Raw genomic sequence first — 11,213 nt, 5'->3', positions numbered from 1 at the left:
GCATGATTGGGTTTTATTTTTTTTCTTTCCCCCCACCTTTTCATCTTACATTTGCTAACTCAAAATCCAAAGTCAGAAAAAATATATATATTTAGTCAAAAGTACGTCAGTTACATTTTATTAACCTACTCCAAGGGAAAAGCTTCAGGGATTCACCATACAAGTATAAAACCCCTTTCAAACACCTAGGGGTTACTATATTACTTCATCCCAGCAGTCAATCAATGCAGTAAAAAAATTAAAATACTGAAAATGGATGCTTTTCCCCTCTTCCACATGTCCAGTGATTGCTCCATTACAGTGTGATGAGGTCTACCAGGTTGCCTTTAGGAGGGGTCATGTTGTCTGGAAAGAAGTTGACTAGTGTATCAAACAGCTGAGTTCTCTGCGCATACGTGTGGTCAACATCTGAAAATCCTGGGGGAGGAAGAAAAGGGGAAAGCAAGTCAGTGCTCACTACTTTAAATGCTCAGTTTAGCTGTGGAGTATGCCAGTTGTCCATTTTGGACGGGTATTAACTATTTGCTACTTCTGCCTCAACTAACTAACAAGGCTGCCAGCTCTCTGTCGCACTACTATGTGCATATACACGCAGGGATCTCGTCACCCCAAGCCAACACTGCAATCAAAATGCCGTAAAAAGTAATACGCAAACAGCTGTCAAGCTCACTGACAGTCCTGAAGAAATGGGGGAAGCAAGAGTCCGCAGGGGACTGGCTCTGATGTCCCAGAAAACAAAATCTGTGTAGCTATTTTTATTTGGTGCCTCATTTCTTCTGTCCTCAGGCTTTCCTCATTATTTTCACTACGGTCTTAAGCAGAACTGGTACTTGTATTGCTTGCAGTTTTTCTTGAGATAAGCTCTGTTGATGGTAGGAGTCCCAAGTCAGAGATGCTATTTGATCACTGCACTCATACCGAGGACCCAGGCTGCATCTTGGCACAAGGGTGCTTCGCAAACCAGTTTTGTGAAGTGCCGCCTCCCAACAGGAGAGGGTTTAGTCTGCAGAAGCATTGTTTATCCAAATCCCCATACTTAAACCATCAACAGCAACAATAGAGCAGGCATACAACGATTTCCTCTGCTTTGTATTATTTCAATCACTGGTATCTCAAAGGAATGCTTTTTAATTCAGTGAACTCACTCTTCAGTTAATCAAAGTCAACCAAGTTAATCAAATCAAGGAGGGCTTGGGTTTTTTTGTTTTCTTTTAGAAGTACCACTTCATGTATGTATCCTCCTATCTGTAAAGCCAACCTCTGAATAAAGTATTGTATTGTGTCAAGAACTAATTCATCTTTTAAAACACTTAAAACTAGAGTAAAAACAACTTTCTGAAACTTGGGTTTTCTTCCTTTAAGAAATTCATCTTACAGCATGAACTAGATAACGTCTTCCAAACCGCACAAGCTCAGCAGAGCGTCCTTATCCAGCAAGGCTGATAGTGCAGGGGGCTTTTTTCTTCCCTCAGTTCCTTAGATTGGGAATTACATTTGTCAAAAACTGAAGTCATCCATGCTCCTAGCAAGAGCTCGGTAACTTGAGGACATTATTACAAGAATGTAGGTTATGCCTATAGCCTTCCTATAGCTTGCCCAGGATTACTCTCTCAACTGTTTAAGAGAGTTAACTGGATAGAATAGTGAAACAAATTATGGCTTTGGCTCAGACCTCCTGTTTCCAGCCCTACACGCCACTGTTTTCTTCACTCTTGACATTCTGCCCAAAGAACTAGTTTTGCAAAGAACAGAGCGAACCAAACTACTCCAGGAATTGCAGTTATCACAGCAAACAGAGCCGTAGCCATGCTGTGAGATTCCAAAGTGACATGACAGGAGGTGCTGCATTCTGACCAAAGCTTCTGTTTATTTGGGTAACAGTGAAGCATCAGATGTAATAAGAGACAGAAAATGATTCCCGGGAGGTATGGGTTTAAAACCGCTGGTGACAGATGTTTTAAATATGGGCTCGAGGCATTGGACACTGGTCATTATAAATAATCTCTCAAATGTCTAAGTAGTGGCACCAAAAAGGGCCTACAATATTCATACGAACTATAACATTTGATATAAAAAAAACCAGTAGAAACTAATAGTAATGATCTTTATCGGAGAGAACATACTTAGTATAATTCTTCTGATACACAATACTCACCAAGAGTGGTGAAATCCGAGCCAGACTTAAATAATGCTGAGGCAAGAAGCTGAAACTGCAGAAGAGGAGGTGGAGGGACAAAAAAAAAAAAAGTGTTATTAACTGCACAGAAAAAAACCCAAAAGATTCATAGATGTTCAAGTGGCTTTAGAGTTGCCAGGTTTTCTTTGCACAATCCTTAGAACTACGGTGCCATTCATGTGAATAACAGCAGCGGACACTTTCATATGAGTAATAAAATTTGTCACCTTGGCCGAGCAAGTTGGATGGTTTTTCCTAGAATTAGAGCAGCATTGATGCAATGAAAGGTACTTGACTGGGAGCCCTAAAAGCTAATTTTTTATATATACTTCTTGGCCTCTCTGGCAGATATCACAGTGCAGAAATAAGATAGAGCCTCTTCCACACAACAACGTTCTCAGGGATGAACGTGGTACCGTCTCAGCGAGCAAGGATTAGATGGCATGAAAACAGGGTAACCGCTACAGTGCGGCATGAACTTCGTGAACACAGAGAAAGCTTTAAATGGCAACAACCTTTCTGAACTGCCAGAGAAGCTCATATTTAAGTTTAAGGCAACGTCTTTTTAACTGAAAAAAAAAAAAAAGTTCCTTGCTTGGGAACATGAGAATCGCAAGTAAAAACGTTTCAGGTAACACATTCACGGTTTTATTCTCCGTTTACGTCTTACTGACAGACAGTGAACACAGTATCTTCCTCTGCTCCTGGCTACTGTTTTCAGTTACCCATGTTGCAGCAAAGCTTAGTGCTTTGTCATGTTTCCTTAAAGAATTAGCCGATCCTTAAAGAATAAGCCGATCCCTTAAAGGCTTGTAATCTTTTGTCTCCTGTCTGTGTGTCTTTACAGCACACAGCTGGAAGGAAAGAAGGGGGGGGAAACAGAAGAGAAGCAAATATGTACAGGGAAGGAGTGGGAAGAACAGCCAGGAATTACACATCCACCAGTTAAATTTCAATTTCAAGAAAAAAAACGAACACAGACAATTTGAAGGCATCTAGGAGTGGACAAGGTGATGAGTAGCAGCCAGTGTGGATTTGGCAACAACACATTATATCACCTCAATCTGATTTCTTCCACAACAGGGCAGCAGGCCCTGCGGATGGGACTTGGCAATAGACATTGTCCATTTGACTTTCATAGGACTTCTGATACTTTTATATGATATTTAAGGCAAATTATCGAGGCATCACCTAGATTAAGCTAAAAGGAATGGCAAATAGGTCAAATAACTTTAGTGTGGGTAGCCATCAATGGTTTAACATCAAAATGGAACCATGAATCAGAAATGATTCATCTGTGCCCCAGGGTCAGCATATTCTGGGTTTTCAGTGATAACCTGCTTGACAGAACACAACACGTTCACTGAGTCCACAGACCTTATTATACCACGCTCAGACAGACTGCCAGCATGGTAGCAGACAGGCTTCAGACTGTTTTTCCATTTCATCCAGCTTGATCCATGATGGATCAAGGTGCAATTCACTAGGGCCAAGCGCAAATCAACACAAACCATGATGGATCAAGGTGCAATTCACTAGGATCAGGAAAAATCAGCTGTACGAAACAGGTTAGGGTACACAGGCTCTGTGAAAATGCATTTAGGAGTTATAATAGATCAGTATCATCCTATTGTAAAAATGACAAATGCATAGAAAATGCATGAAAAGGAGTAGGATCTTCAAATAAATAAAGTACTCCTGCTGTTATCAAGGCTCCTAAGTCTCATCTACAACAAGGCAACATTTGGATGCCCCGTATCAATTAGCAACATATGAGGAAAGCACTAGAAAAAAAATCAAGTAGTCTGAAAATCAAGCTCTATAAAAAAGGAGTCAAGGTTGCAGAGCCTCCACAGAAGAATGTCCAAGGATGAAACTGCAAAAAGTCACAAATGTAAAAGGCCAGTACAAAAAGGTAAACCTACAACTAAGTGCAAGAAGCCACAAAAACACTTCAGCAAGATCAGTTTCAACTGACATCAAGGAAAAAAAAAACTAAAAACAGTCTAAAATAAGGACCGTAGTGGGCCGCAGTAAGTTTGCATCTTTTGGGGAGGCTATCAGGGGAAGCTAACACTGGAAGTTTTTAAGGTTAGAAAGATACAGGATTGACAGACTGCAGAACAAGGGGAAGAGGTTGATTAAGTACCCTCTTGAGTGAGAGGTCTGGTTGTATGAAATCAAAAGGGATTGCAATGCTACATATCTATTGCACTGCTAGTGTAACTTGTAAAAGTTGTTTGGCTCCGAATCAGCAACGTTACTTAAACAGATGCCCAGCATAAATAGCTCCAAAAGTTCCAATGAAACCAGTAGCTAAATCTGTGCTGCTTCTGATAGCGAATGCCATGTCCTGGCTATCTTTCCTGCTCACGCAATTGCCTTACGGGCCTGCCTTTCCTGCTCACGCAATTGCCTTACGGGCAATTGCCAACTGCCTGGTAGCACACGAAGCTGGCTATGCCATGACAAAGCAGATGCCACATGCTTCAAGGGGTTCCCTTGCCTCCCCCAGCAACGCCGGCAGCCATCCTGCTGTAAACAGAAAGCAAGCTGTGCTTGAGGCTGGGTCTCAAGATGCTCAACTAAGAGACCATACAAGCAGGATGCAGGATGCAGCTAGTAACTTCCTGAACCGAGACCAAAAAGGCATTGAAAAGACCCTCTGCCAAATATTCCAGCCTCATCTGCACTACGCATGATGGATTTTCATGGCTGCAAGTTTCCTTCCAGCTTTGTAGGGAAGGATTATCTTCTCTCCTTCTTCACTGATGACACCGCACTTCAGTTAACCTTGAGGTTTGTTCTTTGTTACGAAATTGTATTTTATGTATCATCTCACATTCAAAAAGCACTTTCTGGATAGAAAAGTCAAGCACATCAGTTATGGACAGCACTGAGCCTAAGCTGGTTCACTCTGCATTTGCATTACAATGCCAGCTAACCCTGTGACGTTCCCCCAGCTCGTAGGACGGTTACTGCTTACTCAAGACCAGGTCTCCTACACACCGTTCACAGCACGTATCCAATGCAGTATTTTCTTCATGAAGTTCAAACTCTGCTCTAAAGAAGGAATTTATTTCTTCATCATTTTTTCTGTTGTATTAATTGTTATCATAACACATAGCACTTCAAACTCTGATTAATTTTGGGTCCCCTATTTGAAACTACCAGGATCCGATTTTTCAGAATACTTAGTATTACACAGCTTCTTCTGAATTCACTTGCAGCCAGAAGAGCAAAGCCCTCAAGCAAATCACACCTCAGATCTCTCCCATCAGGCACCAGGATGAAAGACCCGATTAATGACCATCTAGGAAAAACGATTTGCTTAACGTCACATAGTAACTCTGGTACAGAGGCAGGACCAGAATTCAATTATCCCGCAGAAGCACCCAACTGCTTTAATCACATCACCACCCATTTTCTTCCAACAATCCCTTTGGCTCACTGGCTTCATCCACTCCAAATTAAGCCTCCATTCAAAAGAAAACAGTTCCCTTCCTTATACAATTAACTTCTCTCCTGGAGATCCAACCCAGCTTCCAAACCGAGGCAGGGGCTCCTTAGAGATAAATACATCTGGTTAACTAATATAAGGCTATATTAGTTATGCATCTGGTGCATTAGTTATATATATCTGGCTAACTAATATAAGGTTAACTAATATAATCAACCACATTCAGAAAGAGGCCAAATTAAGGCTACCTGGGTAATATTAATTCTGGCATTTTCCAACTTACGGCCTTCATGTTTCCAACATTATTGTTCTTTTAGCAGTTGTGTGTACTTTATCTAGGTTTCTACCTACAGCAAAAAAGCAGTTCTGCCACGTGGCAACCCATGCAAGTTTTAGTATATTTGCTGCACGCCTCTGCCTTTTGCGCAAATTAAACTGTTAACACTAAGGGGGAATGAGTAACTCCTGTTTGGGATACCCGGCAGGTCGTATGAATCAGGCACAATTCCTCCTCCGTAATGTCTGTACGGCGAGTGCTCAGATCACAGCGTAAAACGGTTTCTCAGCTTTGACCAGTTCTGTCGGAATGGTGCCTCATAGCGTAGGCTCAAAGAAGCAACGATAAGCTCAAATTCTTTGAGGACGGAGCCGACACTAGCTGAAGTTGGGAAGGCTGAACGCTGTTTTTGTAAAGGCTCCTTGGCTCTAAAGCCTCTGCTCCTGCAGCACTCAGACTCTGAGGCTTTACAAAGAATCACAGCAGGACACGAAGAAGAGAAGCATGCTTTTCTTAGCTCCTTCCTAGAACTATTTTTCCCATTTGGGCTTCAATTTTCCCAGAAATATCAGTCTAATGCAGACTCAAACAATACTTTTGGGCCCCGCTGGCTTTATCTGGCAAATTTATTACAGACAAGGTCTTAAGAATGGAAAGTATGAAGCAGCCTTGAACAGGGGCCTCCAGCCTCAGCCTACAAGCTAGTCAGGCCTCAAATTGGCCTCCAGGTCCTTGCTCTTTCTCCTGCCATGCTCCAAGAAAAACATACTGCAAGTTTTACTTGCACTTTGTATCTGGTTTACAGCAATCATGGGATTGAGCTTCATCAGTAGTTGAATCTCAATCTCCATGTACAAAATCACCTTACTCTCCTTTACTCGGGCAGCACTGGCCATTTTTTGTATCGTCTTGATTTCTTCTATAGCCCACTAAGTTCTGGGTTGATTACTCCGGTGTTCAAAGAACAACACCTTTAGCCTTGTATGTGATCTACTGATGTTTCTGTGCTTTAATAGCACGTGTTTTTTCCTTGACATAAGTACAAAACTTGGAATCCATTTTGATTTTCTATTTTGACCATCCTTTTACCTTTAAAAGCTTCTACTTCCGAACCACCACCAAATGCACATCTGCGTGTATATGACACAGAACACCCATGTCACCAGAAATTTTTACACCAACAAATGCCAGTCTTTCATACAACTTAAATCTCTCCATGAACTAGAATACATGCACAAACTTCCATGTGCTCTGGGGATCTACCTTCCTTTACATACAGTGTCAGAGCTATTAATCCACAGCCAGTAAAAAAAGATTCACTGATCTGAAAACACTGAACTAACTGAAGAGGTTTAAGCAACTTCAAGCAGAATCACAGTTAAAGAGAACTGGATCTGCATTTGTGGGCAACAGCAGGAACAGAGCTGGCATAAAGCCTGTGGCTACTAAAACATGTACCCGTACGATAGCCATTACTTGCAGGCATCTACTTCACTTTAGAACAATAAAAAAGGAAATAAAACTATAATCCTATTAACATCCCTAAAATTCACAACAAAGGAACCAAAATCTGGGGGTATGTTCCTACTGTCAATCATTCATGCTACTTTAAACAAAACTGGTTACTAACGACAAAGTTTCAAGAACAGTCTGTTTATTTTCTTTGGCATCCAACTCAAAACAGCTGAAGAGGCTTGCCTAACAAAGTTAGAAGAAATTACTTCTATTATAAGGCAAGTAAGCCTTACCTCAAAGTGAAATTCTGCTTGTAATATTATATAACACTACCCATATCTCAATCCATAAAACATGAAACCATATAGACTGGTCTCTAAGAGAACTGTAGCATAAAGTCGACGATAAACCTATTCAGCTTGGTCCTTCCAAAATTTAACAGTTGCCTTGGAGAGAGGGAGAAGAACAGGGAAAAAGCAATTCCCTTAAGACTTGCGACGCTAAGATGCCTTACAATGTTCAGTGCCTGTAGGCAGCACAGAGCAAACCAATCAGATAACTAATTCAGACGATCTCAACTACAAATAAAGACAGAATATGTAGGTGTCTGGGCTGAGATACACAATCAAACTGGGGGTTGAAAGTTGATATGGAATCCAAAAAGCCTGTGTCAGTCCTTTGGAAAACACAAGAGCTATTTGAAGATGTAGTAACAGAGCAAAAAGCCAACTCAATGTGATAACCAGAAGGTAAATTGACGTCAACTGGAAAGACACCCAGTCAGTACCAGTGCAGTAGCTGGCTCTGTGCCATATACCTGGCAGATCTGTCCAGCGTAAAAAGCTTTGAAAGTTAAAGCTTTTTGACCAGCACAATTTGGAAAGAAAAAAACCCCAAACAAACCCAAACCCAAAAACAAAACAAAAAACCACCCATAAAACAAACAGAAACAAAAAAACCAAACCAAAACCAAAACCAAAAACCCAACCCACAAACAAAAAAGCCTCCCAGAAATCGTTAAATGTTTTTAGGAGACCACTGGAACCGAAGCTTTAATTCTGCTGAGCGGTATGTGTTGATCCAATGGACCAACACGATGGACAGAAGCTACTGAATTTTGTTCGGATCAGACATTAGGCCTGCAGAGAAAGGATTCACAATATATTCACTCAGTTGGACTGAGCCTACCTAAGCTCATACACCGGATCATTAACTTGCAGAACATCAGTACGCTCTGTGAAAAGGGCTTTTTTTTTTTTTTTTAAACATTTTATTCTATTTCTACCCTGTGTGATAAAGCTACTACTTTTCTCCAAAATCTCAGAGGAGTCCACGCTGTCAGGTAAATTCTTCATTGTTACAGGGCGGACAAGTTAAATACTACACACTGAACTGGGAACATCAAATGTAGAATATTACATTATTTCCAGATGTGCACAATGCGCAGCCAACATGGCAGTTCCTTTGGTCTGCTGGTGACAGGAGGCAGCAAGAACTAAAAGGAGAGGAGCTTGCTGATCACACCACAAATGTTTTCTATTCAAGCAATAAAAAGGCACAGCCAGCCATGAGATGCAAGATCTCGTCAGGAGTAACTGGCCAAAGAGAGACATGGCCTCCACAGGCGCGACGGGGCTACCAGAAGGCAGGTATGACATGGAGAAAAAGTGAGATCAGAGAACACAGGACGCAGTCTTATAGTGGGTGGGAGGGAGAAGGGGGGAAGAGAGCATCAGAATGGTGGTTGTATGTTATAGGTTATTACAGGTTCAGCTAGGAAGAGGAAACTGCTACGATACTGGTAAGACAGGGCATAATTGGGCTGAGCCCCCTTGAAGCATGCTGCATGGGGGAAATCATCTTTTCCAGCTGAAGAAAAGCAGGATTATCTGTTATTTGTCTTTCCTATGCTAGAAATGGCTAGAAAAGATGTGAAAGTACTTGATATGGGACAATTTCAGTGACAAACCATCTAACAGAGAACTTATAGGCACAGCACTTAAGTGTTTTATTGGACTTGATGTTTATAAAAGGCTAACCAGAATTTATGACAAATGTAACCAGTTCCAAGATCCTGATATTAGTGAATATTTTTTCTTGATTTTGCTAACCCTACAATCCTATACTGTGCATATGCAAAACAGATATTCCCCCAAAAAAAGCTTTTAGTGCCTGTATAATGATTTTTTCTGTCTCTAAAGTAATGAGTTAAACCCAACAGATTAAGTGATTTAATCCAGAGTCTCAGCATGGAATAACAGCACCCATTCTCCTATCGCAGTTTTATAAAAGCAGCTGTCAAATCACTTCCAAAGTCATTAACGCAAGAAGAAAGTAAGAACCATGGTCTCCCCTCCCTCATCTACCCATCAGGAGTTGAACGCTTGTACATCCAGCTGGCTGCCACAAGTTCCATGTGGAAATTAATGGCAGAGTCAAATCAACCACCTTATCTGACACTTCTCACTATTTCTTTAATCCTTTTTGTAAAGCAACACGTACTGCGGTAATGGAATCAAAACAGGAAATGGGAACAAATTCCTGGAACAAATAAAAGAACATGCCTACTGGATAATATTCAAAAGGCAGAGGAAATAAGAGTTTAAGGTTAGCAAGCAATGTATATACACAGTCTACTTCCAGAAATACTTATCATCTAGAGAAAAACCTCTTTCCTCCCCCAGAGCTATTTAACATTGACAAGCCAAAAGGCAGCGTGAATAAGAGTTTCTATTCACTTTCTACCACACAACCAACTACAGACTTGTGACATTTCAGAGAGTTTACATTTCAATTAAAGCTCCCAAAATACACACCAGTACGTTGGAATTAAAACAAAGGCCTAGTCTTCACTATTATGAGTGCAAAAGCTATTTTATCTGGAACTGCAGTTGTAAAATGACTGTTTCTAAAGCGGTATGATCTTCAGTGCGGAGAAATATATGATATAGTAAAGTGTCATGCACCTGTAGAGCTTTTTCAAACGGAATAAAAACAAGGTTTAAGAGGCTTAAAGCTTCCACATGAGAACACAGTTCACATTTCTTTATAAGTAAGACAAAAATCATTCATCACTACCTCTTTTGTCTCCTCGGGGTCTGAGTGATCCACAGTTACATACAAATCATTCTGCAGGTACTTCAGTGCACTAAGAGGGTCAGACTGAGCTTTTTCTTCAAACCTGCAAAGAAGAGACAGAAAACATGAGTGCAACCATTTCCTTCAGGACTAAGTATACTATTTCTATAAAGAGCAAAACTTATCAAACGAAACTTTCAGCTAAATATTTCCAAATAAAACAATGTTAATGGCAGCTTGGCCTCGTATTTGCTGGAGTACGTGCTTTCAAGCCAGACTGAAACACAGAGGAGGGTTTTTTGGGAGTATGAGAGTTAGAACGGCAAAGTATTACACTCTTACTAAAAATGTTCAAAAGCATATGTATAGCAACTTCGTAATACATAAATATAAAACATTTAGTACAGTTTGTTTTCCACAAATAAAGGTATGAGTAGCACCTCATGTGAGGAGCACAGTTTAGATACAGGCAAGCCTTGAGCACTCCAGTCCCAGGGATATTTATATTCCGGACTGCGCAGAAGCGTAACTGGAAGTACAGGGATGGAGAATGCTCTCTGCTTCTGCCAGACAACAGAAAAAGAGACGATGGAGGTGAAAACCCCTGAATTCAATCAATACTGTGCCTTAATATCCCACCTTTGGAAAGAGCACATGTACGTAAAAATCCTGTGCACCACCACCATTATTTTCTCATTTTCTTTTAATGAGCAGAAACTGTAAGTTCTGTGAATTCCCTGAAGAAGTTAATATGGCCCTCAGAAAAT

At 40.8% G+C, this 11,213-nt stretch overlaps 1 protein-coding gene across 1 annotated transcript; it reads right to left on the bottom strand.

Moving 5' to 3' along the window:
* Positions 1–10,549, bottom strand: LOC104079885 (muskelin-like; the record flags this gene model as incomplete). The annotated part of the gene is made up of 3 exons (XM_009582070.1): positions 1–417; positions 2,156–2,210; positions 10,447–10,549. Coding segments are annotated over 3 exons (280 nt in total), but the record flags the coding sequence as incomplete, so codon positions are not given.
* Positions 10,550–11,213: the final 664 nt, after the last annotated feature.

The sequence above is a fragment of the Fulmarus glacialis genome, unplaced genomic scaffold (genome assembly GCF_000690835.1).
Source record: "Fulmarus glacialis isolate BGI_N327 unplaced genomic scaffold, ASM69083v1 scaffold5290, whole genome shotgun sequence".
Taxonomy (NCBI): Eukaryota; Metazoa; Chordata; class Aves; order Procellariiformes; family Procellariidae; genus Fulmarus; species Fulmarus glacialis.
This window is presented reverse-complemented; position numbering and strand designations above follow the sequence as displayed.